This window comes from Cheilinus undulatus, linkage group 14 (assembly GCF_018320785.1).
Source record: "Cheilinus undulatus linkage group 14, ASM1832078v1, whole genome shotgun sequence".
NCBI lineage: Eukaryota > Metazoa > Chordata > Actinopteri > Labriformes > Labridae > Cheilinus > Cheilinus undulatus.
This window is the reverse complement of record NC_054878.1, coordinates 22,435,619-22,462,405: the sequence shown is the minus strand read 5'-3', so window position 1 is coordinate 22,462,405 and position 26,787 is coordinate 22,435,619. Positions and strand designations below refer to the sequence as shown.

Here is a 26,787-nt window from a genome sequence, read left to right as displayed (position 1 = left end):
ACCTAAAGGGAAATTACAAAATAAAATTATGTGGTCACTGTTTTCCTTTCTCCCTTGTATTCAAGCCATGACTTAAAACCTCTAATTGCCTCGAGACTCCCCGGTGTTATCTCTCAGCTCTTAATTAGCTGTAGAGGAAGCTGGTGCAAAACCAAGACAATGACTCTCTGAAACGAGACAGGACCGTACCCTCAGGCAATGCTAATCAGCCCGTCTGTTTTTATTATAAACAATGCCTCTACAAGAATAGCAGAAAGGAAAGCCTAGGTTCATGATGTTCATTTGAGAAGAGTGCATTTCCTTTGGGTCATTATAGCCGGGTGGAAACTTGCAACACTCCTGAAATAAAAGACGAGATTTTAGGGAGACAATAGAAGATGTAGTGCAGGATCCACCCACTGCCAGAGGCTTTTCTCTCTTTGTGCATATGAGTGTTTAGGGATTTTAGCCTTGGTATACTGTAGGTCTGGAAACAAGATCAGGATGAGAATAAAGTGTCTAGCATTATGTAAGATGCAGTCACAAGCAGAGGTTAGAGGTGATTCTAAGGCTAGGTGTTTGACTTTACTCCTGTCCCCTATTATTGCTTGTTGTACCACTTACACCTGAGGGTAGGACCTTTTATAAGCAGGGCAGCATCACTCAAAACAATACATTCAAATGAAATCAGATACTGCTCCTATCCTCTTCCCAAACCACACCAAAAACCACAAGGGGGATTAAGGATATAAGATACGACTATTATCTGGTTTGAAGAGAATCTAGCTGTAGCTGAAAAACAACTCCTGTTTCTTCGCTGCTACTTTCCCATTACATAATTCCAAAGTATTTTTAATGCCTCTCTGATAGAGACAACTAGGGGCCAGAGGCATCATGCATTTGGGTTATCTGCCTGTCCATCCTGCTGTCAGTCTGGGCCATTCTGCGAATGTCTCAGGAACGCTTCTTTAAATGACCACTCTGACTGAAGGATAAAGCAAAGAGCAACATTTTGGAGTGTTTCTGTGGAAATTTGTGCCCATTCATTCTGCAGAGCATTTATGGGGTAGGGCAGTAATGTTGAACAAGAAGGCCTGGCTTGCAATCTCCATTCCAGTTCATCCCAAAGGGGCTTGATGGGGTTGTGGTCAGGGTTCTGTGCGGGCCAGTCAAGTTCTTCCAAACACAAATGTTTGCAAATGGAGACTGCATGGCTAGGTGCTTTTGATCTTAGGATGCTGACAAAATATAACTGCACCCTTTAGATGTAATAACTCTGGTTACCACAAACTTCATAGCAATGTGACCTTCTCCCAAAAGAATGTCATTCACAGTAATGCTTGTGACTCCACACTTGTCCATTTCCTTTTGTCGCCAACTAGAACATCTGATTTCAAAAAAGCCCTTCCTGCTCTGTATGTTATCTAAGTCTTTCATCTCTGCCTGCATTCGAATCCACAACTCTTTCCTCCAAAACCTCTGCTCTTTCTGAGCACTGCACTGAGGGATTAGTTACATTTAACTCCAACCACTACATATTTAATGGTGTGTTTTAGAAATCCTTGAATCTCCCATTCACTTCACAGACATGTTAATTGACTACTTTATTCAAAATGTAAGATACAGGAGGAACTGATTTCCTTTCAGATACATGTTTTATAAAATGATCTTTAACAGTACAGAAATTAACTATTGATTGCAATTTTTCTCATAGTATGCATAAATTAGCTCTTTTTGATCTCACCTGCTTGAGCCGAGGTCCAGGAGAGAGTTTGCATTTGACATGCCAGTGGATGGAGAAAACGCCATAGGAGAGGAGAAGCCAGAGAGAGGGAGTGCTGCAAACAGGGTTGGACAAGATTTAACACTAAAATATCATCTTGACAAATTCAAGGTTAAATGGGAAAACACTGTGGTGCTTGCTTTACAGTTTGTGTGCAAATAAATACAGAAAGTCTTTTCCTTTCTTATGTAATCAATCTCCGACATAAAGAAGACATATAGGGAGCAGCCGCCCTTGAATGTGCACATCTAATCTTATCTCTTCATACTTTACAATCGCAGCACACAGAGCTCCAGCAGCAAGGTTATTGACATCTGGATAAAAACAAAGTGATCCCAGTTGTCTGCAGCCCTGTACTAGTGTGTGTAAATTTAAAGAGCTGTGGCACTGATATATTGTCACAGGCAGAGAGAGGAAGAAATTTCACAACCAAGCTCATTAATTAACCAGAATTTTGCAGCCAAAAGTTTTACTTAAATACAAAGAGATTAAAGATTAACGAGAGCAGCCAAGTGATAGATGAAGGAGGTGGGATATAAGGGAAAATAGTCAGTCACCAAAAAGGAAAAAGGATGACTTAAAAAGAATATATGATACATCCAGTGCACACACAGTGACACTGAAGTCTGCTTTTATCCAGTGGATACTGCAGTAAAGAAAGTGGCAGCTCATCTTTTCTGTTATTAAAGATACATGACTTATTCACACTGCCTTTTCAAGAAGCAATATTAATTTCCCTGATACATTTCAGGGGTGGTAACAAAGTTGTCAGAGGTGAGATGGGACTGGCAGAACCAGTTTGGGAGAATAGCTCTGTGTACATACAGTATCTGACAGTGAGTGTATGTGGAGCTCCTGCTGTGCTGCGCTCATTCATGCTTCTGTAACGCTGTAATGCAATGTGAATTCACAGACTGGTGTACCATTTCTATGCCATAGCTGGATCAATATGAATCACTTAAGGGGAATAAAGCAGAGCTTTATTATAGTGCTATTGCAGAAACGCACATAGAAAGCACTACATAAAAACACACAGATAACTTCACACTGACACTGCAAGAGAGACATGAGACCTGAAATAAGGCTCAGCTTTTAGATAGCGCAGGGGCAAAACCTGAATACATGCCTCTAATACACTAAAAGTTACACACAAGGATTAGGTTTCACCAGCTATGCATCAATCCAATATGTGGTCTTAGGTGTTTTACACTTACATATTACATCTCTCTAAAGTGCTAAAGCAGCCAAATAAGGCTGAATACTTTAAACTTAATAAAAGTAAATACGATTTTGAGAGCAGGTAAAAATTTAAAGCACCTGTAGCATTGTCAAATCAAAAGCTATTAAAACAGTCTGGCTGCAGACCGTTTATCTCTGATGGTCACTCTCACAGACCATTCATCTGAGATGCTTTACATCACAGAATGGAAATACATGCTTAAACTTAAGAAATCAATTTTAGTTTAACTTTTGTTTAGGGTTAGGGTAAGAGTTAAAGTAAGGATTAGGATACCAAAAGTTCAGTTCAAAACCTAACCTGCATAATACAATTACAAAACGTGTATAAAACCAAGTGATAAAAAAGCTTGTCCTCCGTGAAAACTGTCTAACACAGCAAGCGTGGCTTTTATAGTTCCATGAACTTGATAAGCTACATAGACAACGTAGCTAACATAGATAAAGCTAAGCTCTCAAAGCAACTACATAAACGACATATCTACATGGCTAAGTTAGCTTTAGCTACATTTGCTAAAGTTCACATTGCGAAGCTAACATAGCTACACAGTGAACGTAGCTAAATTGTGAGCACTGCTAAGCTAAACTCACAAAGCAGCTATTTAAGATAAAAAAATGTTATCTTCATAGCTACTTTAGTTTTAGAAATTGTTGCAAAAGCTCACACTGCTAAAGCTAACTTAAACTTAAATTCATAAAACCCGGATTAGATCTAAAAATTAGATCAGAGATGTACAAGCTCTTGCCAGACCCCTCTCAAAGCTATCAGCTAGAATTATTAATTGGGACCCCCTTGAAAATGAGATGATCCATCTCAAGGGGCCAACCCTGCAATAAATTTCATATATATGCAATTGGCTAAATTGAATCACATGCTGTCAAACTAGAATTGGATCAATCAAGCTTGACAACAAATTTGACAGCATTCAAAATCTTCCATTTTACAGAATGTTTGAACTGAAATCTAACTTTCAGATATGCTGACACCATTTCATCCTTCTTACACATCAATATAGCTTTTGTGTTAGCGACCAATGTTAGCTTTCTCAGTTAGTAGTCAGTATCAGCTACATTTGGCAGCAACTTGGAAGGCTTTCAAGGGAACTAATCTCCTAGTAGGTGTATGTTGGTTGCTTTTAATATTATAATTTTTATTCTCCATTTTGTCAACACATTTGAAATTAAGACTTATTAAACCATTTCTTTGATTTAACAAAAAGTAATGCAACTGGGTGAAAAGGCCTTTCTCCTTTGTCTAACTTTGAGTCCTACACATTTAATACGTAATTAAAGTGTGCAGAGACACGTGGACATCCAGTGTACTTTTTTCCTCATTCAACAGAACTTTGCATTCTATCAGCTTAAAAGTATAATATGCACTTTTTAAAACTCATTTTTGGACCATTGTCAATTTATCATAGAGAGTGCAATGGGTAGGGTGGGAAAGTGGGTACAGAGAGGGTAGGTAATGACAAACAGAAAGGGAACCTCAGGCTGGATTTGAGCCTGGGTCACCCAATATGCAACAATTTAAACGCAAATATAGCATATGCCAAATATGTCCCTATTAAATATATTTTGAGTAACGACTTTCAAATTAGATCGACATCAAACTCCCCAAGTTCGTTGTTCTCAGCTCTGTGTTCACATTGACAAGATGGCGCTTCCACTAGCTTGTTTATGTTTTGCTGGAGGGCTGAAACATGATTCATATGCATTTATCTTTCACATGAAGCCCTCCCTGTCTAATGGTTAGTGCCACCACCACGTGGGGAAGACAAGCAGCCCTGCCCAATCAAGGACATCTGGAGGCACAAGGGTTGAGTGTTTGCATGAGTATAATTAAGGAGAACAAGCAGAATTTTCAAAGTAAGGAAAAGGCTTAGTTTGATCTAAATACTGCAAAGAAATAATGACTAATCAATTCAGAGGCTTCATATCTTAATGGAGATTAGTCTTTAAGAGCACTTGGTCAGGAATACCGATGTAACGGTGGGGGATCCCCCACCGTTACATCCTCCAGAGGAGGGGAAGCAGTGTGCTTTCTTTGGCTTGGAAGACTGGTGACTCTAAAAAGAATCATACCATATTATATTTCTATAGTACAGTACAGCACAGCAGCAATATCTTAATGTGTGCAAGTTACTATCAATAGCCATTCATCATGACTCTAGATTATAAAACCACTGATCTGCATCTATCTTCCACTGCAGGACCAACCTGCGTTGTTAGGAACAAGAGGTGGGGTGAGGAGGTTGACATTCCCGTTGGTGAGTCCAGAGTTTCCCAGAGAGGAGATGAGGGGCAGAGTCATTGGCGTTGGCACCAAGGGTTGCACAGAGGGCATGGGAGGGTTAGCCGGGATGGGTGTTAGGATGGGCATGGCTGACATAGTCGACATAGACGACAGACCAATTGACAAATTTGGCATAGAGCCCATTCCTGGAGAGAGGAAACAGACATGGAGGGATTAAGAGACCTACTTTTATGGAGGTTAGGTGGTCTGGGAGTCTGATGGTGACTATATATTCTCAGAGAACTAATTTTTTGTTACCAAAGCGTGCTGATGGAGCCATGATTGAAGCAGAGTTGGACAGAGGAGATTGTTTCATGATAACTGGCAGGGAGGAGGGTAGGTTCCGCCCCTGTAGTTTGAGTTTGATGAGCTTCATAGCGATGGAGAACTCCAGTCTGTCCATTTTTCCATCACTGTCCATGTCAGCTAAGTTCCTACAGGAGGAAGACAATGGCAGAATCTGATTTATTATGATTTATTACAGCATTCCAAGTATTATTTCTTTTTCTGGAGACAATATAGAAGGAGGGGTTACTCTAGGGACATGACTGTTGGGATTGAATTCCAGTAGCCTTATTCACACAAACACCAGGACTCACAAACACACTCAGTGTGTAACAATCACAGTGCACACACACTTTCTCCACAAATAGTTTACTAGGTGGGGCGGGCTGTGTAGGAAGTGAGTGTTCAACAGGATGATTAAAGCTGCCAAAAGTACCAAACTAAGAGATTGGGCCTGCTGACCTACTTAGCCTGATTTATTTTACAGATTACCTAGCATTGTCAGATTTTGCTCACCAGATTTCAGCCAGGACTGAGGGAGGCAGGCCAGACTGGAGGAAAAATTTCCTAGCTTGTTCTCCTGAAGACACAGAAGTAAAAGTTAGAGAAAAAGGGCATTTGATACATCTGAACAACACATGAAACAGAAAGGTTTTCACTGTAAACATGCATTTACTAAGCTTATTATAACAGTATTACCTGAGACATAGCCGAGAACAGGTGCAAGGGTGTCAAATTGTTTGTCGTGTTTCCCCCTCTCCTCTGGAGTGATGGCCCACACACTGGCTCCTCCTGGACCAGAACAAGAAAAAACATCAAAGTTCTTTAAAACTGCATCAAAACGGTTTCAATTATTAATTGCTTCCAAAGCTGGCTCTAAATCCTGGACAAAGATGCACACCAAGTAAACAAAATGACCCATTTGAATTAGGCAAACCTCTATGTCCCTCCTCATGTTTGAATATCAAAGGCAGAGGCCCGAAGCAGTAAAAGGAACATGACAACAAGGTCTGGGACTGTTAAAAAAAATTCTGATCACTTCATTAATGCATACGAATGCAGCCTAAAGTCATAATTAACAGGACAGATAAAAGGGATTTTTAAACACAGATGATACAAAAGTACAAAAAAAACACCATCTTCTAAAAATAATTCACCTTTAAAGAGGTCTACATTATCACAGTGAAAAGTAGATCTAAAGGGAGCAATATTGGTGCGTTTACACGTGTTAACGTGTCAGCCATGTGTACAAGAAGCAAATGCCCGCTTTTCAAGTATGTTTGACATCATAAAATGAGTTTTCCTTCAGGGTTTAAATTCACAAGTTGGTACATCTTTGATGACGGTTTCAGAAAAAATGTGGAGCGATGGACTCCTGTTTTAAGCCACAATGAGACCAAAAGGAGCCACAGCAAGCGTTAATCTAGACTGTCACTTTAGTTTTCTAGTGTCTTGTTCCTCCTTATGGCATCTAAAACAAAGAAATCATAGGTTCTTGTACAGGACTTCATGTTGTTCAAGTTCTATTAGAAGGCAGCACTTACAATGCCAATAGAAAGTATTGACCCCATGTATGTGTACCCTTTTATTGATTTATAAGTCAATCATGGTCAATAAATATATATATATATATATATATATTTTTTTTTTTTTTTTTTACCAAAAAAACAAAAAAAAAACATCAAAAAAAATCCAGTGTCAAAGTGAAAACAGATTTCTAGAAAGTGGTGTCAAGTAGATAAAAATATGGAAGTACAAAACAAAACTGGAGTATAATCAGTTAGATTAAATGGATCGTTTGATGTAGGAAACAGCCTTTTCTTCCCCTCTGTCGGAATTTTAAGTCAGTCTGATTGATCCTCTTGGGATCAAGAATGTCTGTCTATATAGACTGTTATTATACACATCAAAATCTGTCCCCGAGCCAGCTATGTAAACACAAAGCACTTCTTTGTTCAAATACCAGCTACATTTTGGAGCACAAATCTTTCTTAAAATGACACACACAAAAATGCAGCAGCACAGTGAGAGCTCCCATAGTGGCACTGCTCATAGTAAATTCAGTATACAGTGTCTTTTTCACCCTTCAAAAAGTGTGCATAATTTCCATCAAAAATGAGTCTTGCCTCTCTGATGAAAACACTCTTAACCAGCTCCCGACAATGATTAATGTATAAAACGTCCAGTCAGCTTTTTTTCACTCCGCTCCACTCTTGCATATCTCAAGGTAAGTTCAGGGTTAGCAATGAATTAAAAATGAGCTCAAATATTCTGTGTGAGGGGTGTGAAACTAAATTTTTTCTCAATCTTGGCATACATCTTCAATAGAGAGGAATGAAGGCTTGTTAGTAGAGCTTATAATCACTCAATCATGAGGGAATCCATGAAATTAAGCTAATCAGAGACGATCACAGCCTGGGTAAAGCCTTAAAATGAATTTTATTCCAGCGTTCTGAAGCAATATTACAAGGAACAGATTAACTGTATAGAGATTGTGCACAGATGGATCTCACAGTATGGCAGTAATGGATTGTCAGAGATGTAGATAAGGAGACGATGACAGATAACAGGGCCAGAGGTGCACAAGAGTGTTAAACTACTTTAAACACTGAATTCATATAGAAAGTAAAAGTATTTAATGTAAAACAGAGCCAGTGTTACAGATGGGAATACAGTACATCTGGGAGAAATGGGAAAACTTGCTGCATCTGATTTTGCGTAGCTTATTTTATAAACAGCTCCTTTTTCTTTAAAAAGCCACAGGCCAATGACTCTGATGGTGTTTACACGGATTTTTCACAAGAGAAACCAGGAATTTAATAAAGATGTCAGGCTTAGTTTGTCGAAGACTTATTGGAGGTTTTGAAAGAGCTTCTTTTGATTCTAAAATGATATTTACTACATTAATATATTCAGTGCAGAGTGTTTTCTTTAATAGGAAAAAGACAAAATTGCCATGACTTGCCAAAAACTATGCTCAATAGTTTCCAGTTGTAAATAGACATTTACAGTGTCCAAAATCACTCCCCATTCACTACATAGTGCACCATATGGTGAATACACCATTTTGTAGTGGTGTCCGAATTCTGAGTGAGCATTGTTATTCACTATATAATTCACTCATTCTATCCCACAATACATTTTGAAAAGTAGTGAACAACCAATGTTCACCAGCCCAGCAATATTTATCATCATGCATAGCGGTTGCTGCTCTCAAACATGACGGATGAATGAGAGGAGCACAGGAACACATACAAAAACTTTCTCTAATATTTTTTTAATGTTTTTTTTTTAACCAAATCTGTAAGAAAATGTTAAGGATTAAAACAGAGTAGGATTACAAGACATGAGACCATGATCTTTATGCAAAAATAAGTTACATTACACACAAAAATGCACACTATTTTGCCACTAAAGACACAACATTTTTTATCTTTTAGTATTTTTCATTTTTTCAAAGAAAATAAAATGCATTTAGTATCAGTTTTCAGTGAAATTCTAATGTTAATTTCGATCCTCAGCCATTGTCATGGAAATCTACAAGCTGTTGTTACTAAACGTTTTAATTGTGAGACAGTGATGATGTCATTACTCGCTGCTGGAGTAGTTTCCAAAATTGATTTTTGTGTTTTTCAGTTGAGTCCACTATATAGTCCACTATGCTGCTCACTATTTAATGGATAGGGAGTAGGGAATGAGTGCGTGGTTTCAGACACTGCCAGTGTATTTTAACTCATGACTCATAATTTGATATGTCATTGGAGTCATGATTTAGAACTTAAATTAAATAAAAAGCATTATAATAAACTTGAGCAGGATACTGCTGTGTTTAGGGGTAAAGGGAGAAAGAGGGGAAATATGAGATGCATTTCCATCAAAAAACAAACACACAAAAACTACTCCTATGGTGTTTTCACACCAACAAAATTCCCCCAAATGTTCAGGTCTCACAATTGTAATTGTAATAATTAATAAGGGTTGTCCAATAATGTAATACTGTTATATTTGAAACAAATATGCATTTGTCATGATAAACAAAATTTACCTGATGTGGCAAAAGTAAAACTGCATGTTAAAAAATTTCAATTTCAGGAAAATAAACATCTTGATACTATCTCTGTAAACATGAGAATCAACACAGAGCAACACAGCAGCAGAACAGGAAGTGAGTCCATACACTCCCTGTGTCAGCGCCACCAAGACCTCAGTGTTGATTTGCTGGTAGTTGTTTGACATTAAGCGAGCCAGATGGTGTTGTGTGCAGGACATAAGGTGAGACACACAGAGTGACAACAAAACCAGAGTGGAAGACACGCCTTGCTGAGGAGCCAGAGTAACACACCTTTGAATTAATTTATTTTGGCCAATTTTCAGTAAATAACCTGCAGATACCAATAATCATCTATATGCTAAATAATGGCATCAATAATGAGTCAGGCTGATAATCTGTCTACCCCTAATAATTATATCAATACCATGATTATTATCATATTATGATGAGAAGGATTAGTATTGATGTAAAGTCGAGAAACATTAGTGCTGGACGTTGTCACCATCTTGCATTTCTACAGCATCAAACTGAACTCATAAAGTTCATGAAGTTTGTGAACTCATGAAGACATGTTCAGGAAAGGTTTGATGTTCAAGAGGTAACCATATGGGAATAGTTCTGCAAGTCAATGGCAACACGGATGCCAAAAGATGATTTTTTCTCCTCTCTGCTTTTAAAACAGAGATGCTAACATTACACTATGTAATTATGTTCAAACACATGGAGGAACAAGAGGCAAGACGTTAAATGTGACAACCTAGATTAATACTTTCTATAGCTCCTTTTGGTCCAGACGTGGATGAAAAATGAACTTTGAACTAAAACTGAACTAAAAAAAAATCAACCTCAGATGTCATAAATACAATAAGAGCAGGGCTTTTATATGGTCTCTTCTTGTGAACTCAGTAAACATAACCCCATTTAAAGTCAAGTCCAAATTTATTTATATCAGATGTTAAAAACAACCTAAAGTTAACCAAAGTGCTGCACAGACTTAAGACAATATCAATACCAAATATGAATACGTTCTATAGTCTTGGAGCAGCAACTGCAAATGCTCCATCATCTCGGATTTTAAGCCTTCACTTTGGAACATGTATGAGCAGCTGATGTGTCAACCGCATTGCTCTGACTGGTGCATGATGGTGCAACAACTCAGTCAAGTATTTAGGAGTAACCCATGAAATGTTCTAAAAACCAGTGACAAAATCTTAAACTGGGTCCTGAAGCTGACAGGAGCCAGTGGAGGAAGCTAAAACTGTTCTGATATGATCATGTCGTCTTTTTCCCCTCAGAAGACCTGAAGCTGGACTTTGGACCATCAGCAGACAAAGAAGCTTAGACAGAGCTACAACTCATGTACAATGGATAGCAATTGTCTTTTCCACTGATGATAGGGGGACTGTAGGATGATAGAGGGCCAAAAAAACTGTCAAAACTTTGCAGGAGGTCAGACTGAAGACAAGGATTCTGTTTCTTTTTGTTCAATGAAAAGAAATTTAGCTCCATCCAGGTTTTAACATCTTAAAGACAGTGTAACAACGCATTCATGGAGTCTGTTTTTATGAGCAGGTAGATCTGTAAATCACCTGCAAAGCAATGAAAAGAACTGTTGCACTTTTCAAAAACTGACCCCAAAGGAAGACGACACAAGGAAAACAGAGTGGGGCCAAGGACAGAGCCTTGAGGGACCCCACGGCCTAGTGCGGCCTTCGCAGAGGAGTACTGGCCTAAATGTACAGCAAAAGTCCTCCCTGTGAGATAAGATTGGAACCATTTTAGGACAGTACCTGATATTCCAACATACACTTCAAAAAGTGATAAGAATCTGGCGGTCAACTGTGTCAAAGGTGGCAGACAAATCTAAAAGCAACAGTGCCACAGAGTTCCCAGAATCTGTCCCATTTTTTACTAAAGTGTTGCCTGAGCATTTGTTAAACATCTTTATTGGCGTTTTAGAATTAAAAAAGGAGGGACAGAATGAATTCACAACTGTGAATATTAAGAAAAGTACAGTACAGCTGACTGGTTTCTAAATTATTATGTTAGTGACAGGATATCTAACATAGGAAGTAGTCTCTTTTAACCTCAACATGCACCACATTTACATCATCAGGGCATCATGATAGAGATGCAAATGATTTAAAAAGTAGGAATGAAGTCATGGAGCTAAGGAGATGAGAAATGGTTCTGATATGGTTGTCATAATATTGTTACTGGACAAAATAAAAATTCTCTGGCCTATTATGGGTGTATGTCTTCATAGAGCAAGTATCTAGGGTGTAATTTATTCACCAGCTTCAGGAAATACCAGCCTGCCCATGATGGAACTTCCTCCTGTAGCTAACCCAAACACCCCACTGGCTCCCGTCGACCACAGCACACACACACACATTACACACAAATCCCTGAGGAAAGATGCACTGCAGACCGTTTGAAAACTCAAGGAAGGAGTCTAAACATTTTTTTTTCCAAAATAAAGGGTGAGATTTAATCAAAAACTGCTGTTTGACTCACACAAAGGTTTTCCAACATCCAGTCTATCTCACTCTACTCTAAATAACTATGGTTACACCTGTTCAGGTAGATGTGTCTTTTTCCCTAACAGAGCCAATGTTAGCAGCTCGCAGGTCTCCGACCTACTTTTTGGCATTGTCAGCAAAATGCAGGCATAAAAAGAGGTGAAAGTAATTAATCTCACACAGAGATGTGAGTATTCTTCACATTGTCTCCTTGGCTTTGACAGACCTCATTTAGAAGCTACTGTGAGCCTCAGACAGAGATGATATTTAGCACAGTGCCACTGGGACATGATGCTAGCATGGTCACATCCACAGGCCTGTCAGTGGATCTGCTGCGTTTATGTTGAGGGGCTGAATGCTTTGTGAATAAGTGGGGCACTGAAAAGCTTCTTATACAGGCTATCCATAGGGGTCTTCTGTGGTTTGACTTTTGTGTTTGGAAAAAAAAAAACACAGAAAGAGTTAACACATATTTGATATGTCAGCCTAGCAGACAGGATGAGGATATGTTTCTGATTATTAAAACTAGCTTACATTAACACACTGCCAAAACACATTAGCTTAAAAAGTGAGCATGGTTGTGGGAAATTATGGTGATATGCTTTTTAAACTATTTCCTATGGCACCTCTGGATATTTTAGAAAACAGGGAGCAGGAGTGAAAACTTGTTAGCTTAGTAGCATTAGACTCAGAGCAGGAGAAACTGCTAGCCTCCTACTCAAAGCTAACACATTTCATGAATGTATTCAATTCATTTGTTTAAAACTGTGCATATAAAAAGATTGTGTGTACTGTTTTTAGGCCTTTGTAACAAGCTAGCTAGTTAGTTTTGGTTTTAGTCATTTTGTTGATTATTTAGCTAACTGTACCCCAGCTGTAGCTCATACAGACACATGTAAGCATGCTGCATTGGTAGGAGAGCAAACATGCTCATTTATTCAAATGTGAAATGCTTTAAAAGACAGTTCCTGATACCTTTCCTATCTAGCATCAGCCTACTGGCTTAATTAAAAACATTTGGAGATGTGTAGGCTATGTTTGTTCTACATTTCTTGCTAGCTGCAGATGAGGACAAAAACATTAGCCCCCTGATAAAAATGTCATGTTTTTGTCCCAACAGTGCTGTTAAACAGAGCAATGACTCTTAACTGCTTTTCCAAAAATCCTAGTTTTGTTTTGAATGCAAACATTACTTTACTTTGAACAAAAAAAAAAAAATTCGCAAAAGCCAAAAACTTTCATGATCAAAATGATTAGCTCCCTTTAGAAAGGGCTTTTTTGTTGAGCCATAGCAAAAATAACTGTTCTTCAGTGGTGTGCTTTAACTTTGTAATGCTGAACACCTGTAAAATCAAGTTCAAACTGAGGGTTACCTCCCAGTTTAAACACAGTATAAAAAACCTTCAGTAAAGGTATGAGCTGTCACTGGGAAAGCATCATGGCAAAAACAAAAGAAATCAGTTAAGACTAGAGAAAAAGAATTGCTGATGCTAATAAAGCAGTAGAAGGATATACAAGGTTATCACAGTGTTTTCGAGTGTCAAGAACTGGAGTGAGAAGGATCATCAATAAATTTAAAGACAACAGCACAGAACAAGTTTAGAAGAGGTAGGAAGAGAAAGATTTCAGAGACTCTGGAAAGAAAACTAGTGAGGGATGTGTCTAAAGACCCCAGAACAACTGCCAAGACACTAGCGAATGACTTAGCCAATCAGGAATTGTTGTCTCAAAGAAGACCATCACTAGAACCCTGCACAGGAATGGACCAAGAAAACCTCCACTTCTGCAGAAGAGATGGCTTCAAACCAGCATGAAGAATACTAAGGACAACCTGGAGAAAGATTATGCACACTGGAAGCATGTCCTTTGTTCAAATGAAGCATAAACCGAGCTCTATGGCCATAGAGACGTTGCTTATGTCTGCAAAAAGAAGGGAGAGGTGTATAACCTAAAGAACAATGTCCCCACAGTGAAACATAGCAGTAGGAGTATTATACTGTGGAGATCTGGAACTGGGAAAGATGGAAGGAATCATGAAGAAAGGAGGATATGTGAAGCAGTCAGCAGCAAAACTGGGTCTGGGTCGTTGCTTTGTCTTCCATCACAATAACCCCAAACATTCGTGGCTCATGGTTAAGAACTACCTCCAGAAGACCAAAATGAACGTTATTGACTGGCCTGCACAAAGCCCTGACATGAATCCCATTAAAAATCTTGGGGGTGAACTGAAGACCAAGGTCCATGCCAGGGCTTATAATTTTGACCCTGGTAGTTTTTGTGAAATAATTTTGTTTCCGTGTAAAAAGTAAAATAATGTTAGCATCCAAGATAAAACCAGGGTATCTGGAAAAGCTGTGCTGAAAATTGCTTTACAGCACTTGAGAAAAAATGAAATTTTCATTGGGGGAATGTAATTTTATCCTCATCTGTATACGCAGTTCTGTCAGCAGAGAAGAAAATCTGCAAAATACTCTCATGGACAGCTAGTGACAGAGAATAAAGACCAGCCTCCTCAGTAGCCGCAACACAAAGAGCCTGGGCCTTTCGTGGTTTTACTTTCCTTTTGTCAGCCTTGCTCTGTTGTCTTGGTGCTGTTCAGTCTTTAGGAGACGCCGGCCTGTTGTCAAACCTCCAGGCACACAGCACAGGTCTGCTGAGGGCTACCACGTAATTGCTTTCCTAACTATTTACTATCAAACTCTTCACCTGGGGAGGACAAAATGATGTTTCAGATAAATGTCGTGGATCAAAGTCTCTGCAGTGTTTAATCCTAACAAAGACATGCTTCTCCTTGTGTGGGAGTGGCCACCTGTTTGGAAATGAACACTAATGACTTTACATTGACTTCATTTCAAAGCTGTGAGAGGGAGAGCCATAAAGCTCATCCTCCCATACAGCTAAGTTTCTATAAAGAAACTCATCACATGCTTGTGTCGTGTGTTCGAATCGCTCCCCCCCCCAGATTGTCTTTGTGCTAAATAAATTAATGCAGACATTGTGGCTAAGTTGTAGGGTTTGCCACTTTGTTGAACTGCAGGATTAGTCATCTAGAAAAGATGTACCAGACACACACAGTGGCACATACACTTTCTCTGAGGCATTTCCCAAAGAGGCCCTTAAGCAGCGGCAACAGATCAAAGGCTGGAAACAAGAGGATTACACACACAAACACTCACTGCTGAGCTGTGTCCACACCAAGGACAAAAGAGATGCAACATATTTAATACACGTGGAAATATGAACTAAAATAGATGATAATTTGCATGCAATTAGCAGAAATAATTGTACATGTTCCTTTAAGAATACAGCGGACAATTTGTGGTAATTTCTTGCAAAGTCTTTTGGGAACAAAGATAAGTTTGGCTAAAGTCTGATCACTCCACCTAGAAGCTGGATACATATTGCATTGTCAAGATTCCAGGGTTCAGTTTAGAGTCACACATTTTAAAAAATGGAGCATCAGAGCATCATAACATCTCTCAATCCGGGAGAGAGACAACCAGAGGGGAAGATTAAAGTTTAAAGAAGGGTTACGACACCTCTGCTGCTTATTGTTCATCACTCTCTTTCTCTTTTCTTCTTTGTTTTATGTCCTCCCTCTTCGATCTTTTCCCTCCAACTTCATTCCCCTCCATGCACAGCATATTTGCCTCCCAAAGACAATCACATCATAGGGAAACACACAAACACAGAAGGCAATGTGAGGGATAAATAGATGGTTCCTACCATTCATGACTGCAGGTGGAGAGCTCGGGCAGAGAGGGGAGTCCTCTACTCAGCTGGCTTGCTCTCAGACATCTGCAGAAAAAGAGAGAGAGAGAGAGAGAGAGAGAGAGTAGGAGATGAGAGAGGGATTGTGTGTGTCTGGGAGCAATGGGTACAAGTGAGGAATGCAAGCACGCCGCTATAAAATAAGAGGAGAATAGAAAGGATGTAAACGCAGCGCAAGAGCAGTAAAAAATCTCATCTCCCTGTTAACAAAGCAAGGAAGGCATGCTGAACGGCTACAGTGAGGGAGGATGGAGTGAAGAAGGAGGAGAGGAGGGGGACAAAATGACAGAAAGAGAGGGAGAGAGAGAGAGAGGAGGAAGAGGAGGGAAGAAAGCAAAGCAGGCATACAGACAATGCAAACAGGGAGATGAGGGCAAGAGAACAGACAGACGCACAGAGGAGGGAAAATGATGGTGGTCTGGGAGGAAGGAAGCATTTATCATTGTCCGCTCAGATCACAGATGGCAGCTTGAGCCAGGAGTCAAATCTTTATTCCTGCAGAGTAAATATGTCTGACATTTAGCTTGATGTGCAACATTCATAAATAAGGCATCACCGTCACAGAAATACAAATATTTACTCTCAGATAAATACAGAATTCATCTCATAGGGGTATTTATATCAACATCATCTTAATGGAGAATAAATATTATTTCACATGCATATACACATATAAAAGCCACTTCATTAGGTACACTTGTTCAACTGCTTATTACTGCAAGTATTAGCCAATCACATGGTTGCAAAATATGTACTTAGGCATGCAGATGTGGTCAAGACACCCGCTGAAGTTAAAACTGGATATAGGTTTTAGGGAGAAAGGGGGTTCTGTTGTTCTATTTTCAACATGCCATGGTTGTTGGTGGTCTGCAGGCTTTCTTATTGTTCACACCAAATTCTGACCCTATTTTCTGAATGTTGCTGCAGAAATGTAGATTCATCACATAATGCAATGCTTTTTAAATCAAACATTTTCAAATCCCAGGGAAATTACAGCCTTAAAAACATCTTAGTCCAGTTTTTGTCAACAAAAAGTCCCTATGTTTTAGTCTTTGTCAGATATTGGATTTCTTTGAGGTAATTTGATCAACCAAATTTTTAAATTACACTGTAAAACCAAAAAGGTTAAAATCCTCATTTTATGTATCAGTAACTTGTCGTAACCGCTACATAAAAGTTTTTAAGTAGTGAAAATACATTTTTGAGCATGACTCCAGTTAAAATATGTAATTTATGTTTCTTATCCGCAGCAATTTTCTCTCATGTCTATTATATATATTAACTTCAAACAAGCATGCCATTCAAAGTAAAATAATTTAACAAAGACTGAAAATTTGCACTTTGACCTAGAAAGTACCCTAGAAAGAGTCCAGCACATTATCCTTGCTATGCTGAAGATGGTCCCCACAGACTGCAACTCTCTTACTGAGTGGGTAACTTCACTCACGGTGCAAAAAGTGTCTAATGCCCAAAGACATTCTGGGAAAACTATGTTTGTTCTACAGACCCAGGAATAACAAGGATCTTGCTAACAGGAAAGTGAGTGAGGAGGTCAGATTGCCTGGTAAGGTGTGAAACCTTCTGTCCGTAACTTTGTCACAGCAGATACAAACCTCTCAATGTAGACAACCTCAGCCATGTTTGTTGACAACTGACTGAAATGCTGGTTGTGAGAGAAGAAAGCCTCCCCTCTCAGATCTTATGGGCACTCATGTACACTCGATTTAACGCATGAGTGGAGACTTATTCGTGAAAATGTTTTAAAATTAAGCAAGTAAACCCCCTACATTTGCAGGTTTAGATGCGTGTGAAAAGGCGATTGTCTTTGTCTGATGTGAGCAAAACATTGCCCTAGAAATATCAGTTCATTTATGTATTTATTTTCGTATCTGTATTATTTATCAAAGAAAATCTGTTTTATAGAGAATAAATGGAACACTAATGCCTCATAAGGACTGAATAATGCATCAAAGCAACATAAGAATTTCTTGAATATGAAACCAAAATATTATCCCATTAAAATGTGCATAATTTTCCTTAAAAGCTTTCCTTAAATATCTGTTTTTTAGAGAATTTAAAAAGTTCACATTGAATTTTTTCATCCGATTAAATTATTTTTTCCTATTATCTCCTTGTTTGTTCTGATTGATTTCAAGGGCATTGTTTATTTTGATATTTTACTCTGTTTTTGATTATAATTGTGTTTACCATCTTGTTTTGTAAAGCACTCTTGGCTGTGTATTTGCTTAAAAGGAACTGAAAATTAAAGTTTTTCTTATTTTTGTTATTGAAGGTAAATTGGACATTTTCATCTAAGAAAATTCTCCTCAGAATATAAAGATTTGTCATTTAAGAGGCAAAAAGTTTGACAAGCATTTTTCCTTCACGTGTTGTACCACACAACAAAGATTTGTATTGAGTTCACTGTTCTCTGCTTGCAGGGGGCCAGGACACCTGATGTGATTCCTCAGTGGGGTCTCTGACAGAATCCATGGAGACAGGAGGGGCAGGTGAGCTCTTACAGGTAAATTGGAAAATGAGCCATGTGTGAAGGATAGACTCTCACACATGCTGGTGACCACTTTTTCTTCACCTTAAACCACCTTTGCAGTTTCTCATTCTACTATTCCAGCAACTCTTTGCATCTTCTTTTAATTCTATTGGTCCATCTGCTGAGATCCTTCTTTTTCCTCCTGGTTTCATCCATCTATCCAGGAGCTTAGAGCTAACAAGCAAGCTTTCTCTAATTCTCCGTACCGTCCTCTGCTTTCACCACACCATTCCCTTCACACTTTCCTCCCTCACCGTTCTCTCTCTTCCATTTCAGCTCCTCCATTTCTTATTCTTCCCTCACTCCAGCATGCATCGCCTGTTATACAACCCCTCCATCCTCTTCTCTCCTCTCCTTCTGCTCTTGTTACACTCTTGCTCCATCATCGGCTCTCCTCTTTCCGTGTGAATTCCTGGAGGGGGAGATTGTGGTTGTAGAATAAATCATTCCCCCGCACATGCCGACACTGCCAATTACTTAAGAGCAATGAACCACTCACCGTGCATGCACCTGATTATGTGTACACACATGACCATAAACAATACACACACAAACAAGCCACAGTGCCATATTTCTAGTCAAAAACTATAAATCTATCAAAGAAAATACAATGCACTGTGGTTGTATGCCTCCAGCTGTCACTGAAATAAGCATCCATCAGTGTTTTCCACAGGGTTACTGTGCTCGGGACATCATTTATGTGCTGAAAATATTTGAAAGTACCCTAGAAACAAAAAACACCACCAGCTCTCTAGAACTGGAACTGATTGACTCCAAAGGGAGCACTCCTTTTCATGTTTCTCTGCCAAGCGTTTGATTTTGTCTGCCAGACACTTCTTAGTTGTGAAAAACACTACAACAGAGTTAGAGCAAGGGCAGATCCCCCAATTACTTGCGTGGGTGGTCACTGTTGTGGGTGAAACTTTCAAAACTTTAACCTTTAATAATACCCCTCAGTCCTTGAAATTAGCATTTGAGCATCTACTTACAATCAGTTCACCTTGAATATGAGCAAAGTCATTGCAAAGTTTAAATGTATTCACTCCATATGAGTTATAATTTTAATAGCAAGAGGTGAATAATTGCCAAATTAGTTTTAATGCTTTCACACCAGCGGTAGCTAAGGCTGGAGGCATTATGCATATGGATTATTCTTGCATTTAGGTCATTATTTTAACATGATATCTCAAGAACCCTTTGATGGATTTTCTTCAAACTTTGCACAAATGTCCACTCTGACTCAAGCAAAACCTTATTAGATTTTGGAGATCAGAGTCTAAGGTCAAGGTCATTTGGGTTTCATGTTCATCCCTTGCTCGTGAATGCAATATCTCAGCAAGGGATTTTATCAAACTTGGTACAAATGTCCACTCTGACTCAAAGATAAACTGATTAGAATTTGAAGGCAATAAGGTCAAGTCACTGGGCTTCATGTTCATTCATAGCTTGTTAGCACAAAATCACAGTGTATTGAAAGCTTTAGCACCAGGAACAGTTGTCTTTTCTGTGTTTGAAATTATGAGCGGTGTAAGGGAAGCAGTAGTGGCATTGTTGGCTAAGTAGGTCAGACCTCTTGAAGTGTTGTGGGACTAACTGGACAAAACACAGGTGAAGGAGGTTTCCCACTTGATAATCCTGGCGAAGTACTGACTTTTTTTTGCAACCCACTGGACTGCCCGCTCGACTTGTGGAAGCAAACAGTCATGGATAAGGGATTGCCGCACAAAGCGCTGATCTTTGTCGTAGGGCACAAGTATGTTGTGTTTATTCACTATCTCATCAAATGTCCATTCTGACTCAGAAAGTAGGATATGTCAACAATATTTTGAGGAACTTTCTTCAAATTTTGACCAAATGTCCAATCTGACTCAGGGATGAACTCATAACATTTTGATGACTAAGGGCTAAGGTAAGTGTTTCCCATGTTAGTCCATTGCTTGTAAACACAAAATCTCGAAATTGCTTTGAGGAATCTTCTTCAAACTTCACACAAACCTCCACCCTGACTTAAAGATTAACTGGTTGCTGGAGGTCAAAGGACTTATCCAATTAATAAATAATATTGTGTCTAAAAAACCCTTTAAAAGTGAAAATATCCACTCTAACTCAAGGATAACTTGAATTGATCTTTGGAGGTCATAAGGCTAGAGTCAAGGTCAGTGGGCTTCATGCTCATCCCTTGCTTGAACTTGCTACAATTCTCGCACAAACCTCCACTTTGACTCAAGGATTAACTGGTAGATTCTGGAGGTCAAAGGTCAAGGCTATGGGCTTTCCTTTCATCCTTTACTTGTAAACATTATATCTCAACAACCATTAAAGTGATTCTTTTTCCAACTTTGTGAAAATGTCCACTCTGACTCAAGGGTCAACTGAATACATTTTTAAGTCAAAGGTCATGATAATTGGGCCTTTCTTATTTGATTTCTTCATATCACACCACTAGAAAAACCAACCCTTTTGTTGACCTAACACTGTGCCTTCACTGTTTGGCAATTCTATTATAACAGAGGCTTCTTATAGCCAGTGAGTAGTTCTAGTTAGACATAATAATGTGCCAGTGAAGTTTTTTTTTCTTTTGATAGATACAAAAAAATAACTCTTTCATTGTTTGACATTTGCAGATCTGATTCTGTTGAACCAAGTAAAGCTGAGTGTAGGTTTAAGCAGGAATGCTATTCATGCATCACTCATTCATGTCACTCCCTCTCTCCTTCTCTTCCTGCCCTACTAATCACCTGACCATGGGTATATACTGCTCAGGTGCTAAACCAACAAGATTCCACTTTGACCAGTTCTAACTTATCATCCTGCTTCTGTTGAACTCCTGCTCTCTTCCTTCTGCAGTGAACTTGTCGTTTCAGTTCCATCATTACAAGTCTCCTCCACACCAGTCACCTCCTCTCCATCTCATCAGTGTCTGGGTTCATTTCCTCAGATGTCCACACTCCATCTCATCCCGCATCCCTCCATCTCTGCCACCACCACCACCGAGTATAGACTTCATCAGGGGTATCCTATCTTACCATGCTATTTGAATCACAATTGAGTTAAATTGCTTGCATATTACAATACATACTTCATTTTTTTCTAAACTTGTAAGATAAATAAAACAAACGTGACACAGATAGGTGTATATGTACTTGGTAGAGGTCAACATAACCACCAAATCATGGGCAAACCAATAACAGGAATCCTCTGGTCCAATCCAGCTTTAGGGGAATAATCAATGTAATAACTTACCACTTGTTTCATTTTTTTATCAAATGTTCTGCCGTGTTAAAACTTCTTTATAAAATAAACTAGAGTAATGTGAGGAAAGATGCATGTGCATGTCTAACAATCCCTTGTGCAAAAGCTTTTATGATGGTATTTAGCAGACATTTATCCGCTTTCATAGACAAACACTTCTTCCCTGAGGTGTGTGTGCTGTCAAACAGAGGATCACATCTGCTATTGGCTGTGCTGTGGAGCCGCCTCTCTTCAAACAGGACACATCCTGGATGAAAATAACACAAAATCAACATGAGGAAACCCTCTACAGCAACACTGAGAGCACCTTCAGAAGCTCACAACAATATGTTACACTCACTTTGCTTGTGATTTGTCAACCTCAGGTTGGAGTGCTCAGAAAAAAAACTGTAGAAAGATTGTTTTTGATTTAATGTTTCAGCTCAGGGCCTGTTGTTGTGTTGTGCACAGATATTGGCAGTGGCATATCTGTCAGAATAGATGGCTTAAAGTGCTATTCTAAACATCACTTCTAGTCATGCAAGTTGCATGCAAATTTCTGAACAAACCCTGTTAACAAATATGAACACACAGAAAGACCTCATTTTGTTTGTAACAGAGTTGTACAAAGGCTGATTTAACTAGTCCTGTTGTGATTCGAGTAAAATCAGTCACCAATATTTATGAATACATTTTTGGATAGCAAAATTCTCTTATTGTCTAATGAATAGTAAAATAATTTGGAGACTTGTATGCATTCTCAGATGCACAAACTATCAACTGCTTTAATCTTTAAAGTGTTTCTTCTTGGCCTTTTGTGGGACCAGAAAAAAAATAACTTTCCCTTAACTCTTCAGGAACAAAACACAGGAGTGAAAGCACCGCACATAAAGCACATAAAAACCGCCTGACTTCTCAGCAATAATTTTATTTGCCGATTTATTCTTGACTTGAGGTCCACTGCCTTCCTTTTCCCAGAGCTGTCAATCTCTAACCATGCAGGAGAATTCTTGTTTAAGACGGTCAATAGCATGAAGCACAAACAGCACCTTAAAGGGCATTGATTTCTTCAAAGAAATGTCAATTAAACAAAAATATGTAAGGTAAAATAAGTGACTGTACAAATATTTACCTCCTTTAAAGTGACTGACCTATTCCAACAGATATCCAGCTAATTGATGCTAGTAAATTGGGATCACCTGAGTACAGTGAATATGAGATTGTAGTATAAAGACACCTGGTTAATCAGTATTCCTGGCTACCATTACACCAGGAAGACAAAAGAACACTCCAAGCAACTCAGAGACAAAGGTTATTGAAAAATATAAGTCAGGGTATGGATACAAATTTTTTTCCAAGGCTCTGAACATCCCCAGGAGTTCAGTTAAATCCAACATCAAGAATTGCAAGGAATATGTCACATGTGTAAATCTGCCTAGATCGGGCTGTCCTCACAAACCAAGTGACCGTGCAAGAAGGAGACTAGTGAGAGAAACCACCAAGACACCTATGACTACCCTAAAGGAGTTACAAGCTTAAGAAGCTGAGATGGGAGAGACTTTGCACTCAACAACTTTTTCCTGGGTTCTTCACCAGTTAAAGCTTTATAGGAGAGTGGCAAAGAGAAAGCCACTGTTAAAGAAAACTCACTGAATCTAGAAAAGAGTTCACCAAAAGGCATGTGGGAGACTCCATGGTGAAGTGAAAGAAAGTTCATTGGTCTGATAGGACCAAAATTGTGCTTTTTGGCCATCAGACAAGATGCTATGTTTGGCCGACACCAAATATTGGACATGGACTCAAACACACCATCCCCTGTGTGAAGCACGGGGGTGGCAGCATCATGCTGAGGGGATGCCTCTCAGTAGATGTACCTGGAATGCTTGCAAAAGTAGATGGCAAAATGAATGTGGCAAAATATTGGACAATCTTATTCAGTCTGTAAGGGTATTACAGCAGAGAAGATTTATTTTCCAGCAAGACACTTGAAGCATAAAGTAAACGTTACACAAAAATGTTTACAGACAACAAGGTGAATGTTCTTGAGTAGCTGAGCCAAAAGCCCAGACCTCAATCCAATGGGGAATTTGTGGCAGGAGTTGAAAAAGACTGTTCATGCCCGATGTCCATGGAACCTGACAGAGCTTGACCAGATTTGCAAAGAAAAATACAAGTAAAATTGCAGTGTCCAGATGTGCAAGCCTGACTGAGACCTATCCACAGACTCAGTGCTGCGATTGCAGCCAAAGGTGATTCTACTAAATACTGACTTGACGGGGTTAAATATTTATGCAGTCACTTATTTTGAAATACATTTTTTACTCACTTGCATTACTTTGTAGAAATTGGATTTCACTTTGACATTAAAGAGATCTTTTTTTGTATATATATAAAAAAATTATTGACCATGATTGATTTATAAAACCAATACAAAGGTAAAGCACACAGGGGGTGAATACTAGGCATTGTAGGTAGTAATTATATGAGACTTTCTTGGCTGCTTATCAAACAGAGCAGTTAGTAGAGGGGTCCCATCAAACATCTCACAGAGTGCTATTTCATTCTCCGATCAACATGATTGATTGATTTCATTCTATTATAGTGTCTTCATGCATAAACAATAAGCCCAGCCCAAAGAGGTTCACAAGACACAATCATTAATAAAAACAGACCAGAGACCAAAAGTAGATGCTAGACAGAAACAATCCTGATAAAACAAAGTTTGCATAGTCTTTGCATTGTTCGGATATGTCTTAAATCTGCCAACTTCCAAGAGCCAGTGGAAGGATTTATGTTCTTAAATTAGCAATCAAAGATCTCTGACTTCTCATTCAGTTTGATCTAGCATAAAATTCAATGACATCATTTTGCTTAATTTGAGTATACATCCAAAATTTCAACATGTTTACTGTGACAACCGATTGAAGGTGTTGTCATGGATATTGATTGGCATCTACAGCAGCCGAAACTGTTATGGTGCTTTTCTGAAGTTTTGCTCTGTGAGGGGGAAAATGTGGGACACTAACACTTCAGGAGAATAGAGAAGATAATGGCAGGAATATCAAAAGAGTTGACAAACAATGGGGGTCAACATGCTATGTGCATCATTGGTTCTGTTCTCTGCAGTGCCAAAACAGTGTACAGTCCTGAGTGCTTTATTTCTATGACATTTCTGATGTTTTGAGATATGAAAAGCTCTTAAATATTAAGTTAACTGATTTGTGGGTTACAGGTTGTTGCTCAGCTGTTAGTCGCAAAGGCTAACATCTAAAGCTTGCCTTGAGCCATCGCCTTTTGCTGCATTCATCTAAGCTCTCTCTGCCGATATTTCCAACTCAGTCCCCCATCCTATTTCCCCCATGCAAAGCCACAACTATGAAAAAGAGAACCAACAAATATGGATGCAAGATATTGGATTTTTGACAAAATCTGACATTTCTGAATTCATTTTAAACAATGCCAGAACTGATACAAACATCAAATCTAAAACTTCAGTCCTTAAAAAACACTCTCAAGTTTAAAGACTAGCAAAGAAACAAACCACAGTCCCTGTAAAACACTTAGATTTATTTTTAAATCAATCTGGACTACTTCTTTTTTCATTACAGCCTGATTCACAATTAAAGCACGGTCTGAGCCTAGCATCATATAAGATATTCACCACTGGTGTTAAACAACATCTCATTGTCTCAGTGTCTTTGCGCACTGCTTTGAAGTCTCATGCCCTTATATGAGCATAAAAGTGGCATTCATCTATGTTGCTGTATAAGGAAAATGCACATGCACCTGGCATTTATCTACTAGAGGTATGTTGCTACTATATCTTGTTTTTAAAAGTTATCGAAGGCATTAATTTGCAGTAGGAAGTGCTCGGGTGATCAGTGAGACACTAGGATATGATGAGGATCAAACCAAGAGTGAATAGTGGTACTTCAAGCTGTATGGGCGTAAACAGCCTGGATTGCTAAGCCAGATAGGCGCTCTCTCTCTCCAGACACTGTAAAATCAGCTTGACCTGCCGTCTTTTTGCCTCTATGACTACATTGTCTTTGATTTACACTGACAATAATGTCTCTGTGATTATCATTTCTCTAACATGTTCACGATATAAAGATTTGATGCATAGAAATAGTAAGGGCAGATGACGTCACACTACCCAGAGTGCAGTGTGGACTAAAACACAGAGGAGTCCTGGTGAGTTGATACAATTTTCATTTAAAACTTTATAAAAGTGCATATATGAAGTGAGTATTTTGTTCAATATATAAGAGATACAAATATCTATCCAACATGGTAAATTTGTATGATCATGCAGAGTTCCTTTAAAGAACAAATTTAAGAAAAATCAGGGCCCACACCACATTTTGCACTTGGGCCGTCATTTTGTCCATGCATGTGATGACAACTGGACTTTGCTACTGATAAATTAAACTACAACCTTAGACATTCTTCAGCCTGTATTCTATTGATGTTTTTCAGATGCTACATGTGGGACTCTGTAAGCCTCAGGTTGTTGAATCAGTGAGACACTTTGCTGATGTCCGTTTGCTGACCCACTGCACCAATCGAAAAAATTAATCAAAGAAGCTTTGACTGCACCCTGCATGCTGATTGGCACCTGCACGTACCCGCTCCAGCCTGGGTCGGATGTACGTATCAATGCCTGTGTGAGCGGTGTGTCTGACACTCACTCCCCACACACAGGGAGACCCTGTTCTGGCAGACACAGCCCAGGAAGCTTTGCTAAGCCTGGAGAAGAAAGAAGCCTGTGTGTATACAGTGCTTAACAAATTTATTAGACCACCACCCAAAGTAAGATTTATGCCACAGCTGTCCTAAATTATCAGCACTGGTAATTACCAGAATCATTTTTTATGTTTCTGCAATGGTTAATACACCAATATATAGAAACTCTTTAACCAAAATGATATTTTTAATGCTAAAATATAATTATTAGTGTTATCCATGAATTTTCATTTTTACTGATTTACAAAAAACTGAAAAAATAGTGAAGCACGTTATTATTTCTTGATTAATATGTCAAATTATAGTTATTTACTTGCATTCCTGAATAGAAAAATT

The 26,787-nt window shown here is 38.8% G+C and overlaps 1 protein-coding gene across 4 annotated transcripts in view; it reads right to left on the bottom strand.

Moving 5' to 3' along the window:
• Positions 1 to 26,787, bottom strand: part of itsn2a (intersectin 2a) — a 60,199-nt gene that overhangs the window by 31,603 nt on the left and 1,809 nt on the right. For all 4 annotated transcript variants that reach the window (XM_041804651.1, XM_041804650.1, XM_041804653.1 and 1 more), the window contains exons 2-7: positions 15,879 to 15,950; positions 6,279 to 6,371; positions 6,096 to 6,159; positions 5,553 to 5,728; positions 5,219 to 5,440; positions 1,724 to 1,817 (exon numbers count right to left, since the gene is read on the bottom strand). In XM_041804651.1, the coding sequence (XP_041660585.1) occupies positions 1,724 to 1,817; positions 5,219 to 5,440; positions 5,553 to 5,728; positions 6,096 to 6,159; positions 6,279 to 6,371; positions 15,879 to 15,885 (656 nt within the window). In that variant the 5' untranslated portion in view covers positions 15,886 to 15,950. The remainder of the gene's footprint in view (positions 1 to 1,723; positions 1,818 to 5,218; positions 5,441 to 5,552; positions 5,729 to 6,095; positions 6,160 to 6,278; positions 6,372 to 15,878; positions 15,951 to 26,787) is intronic.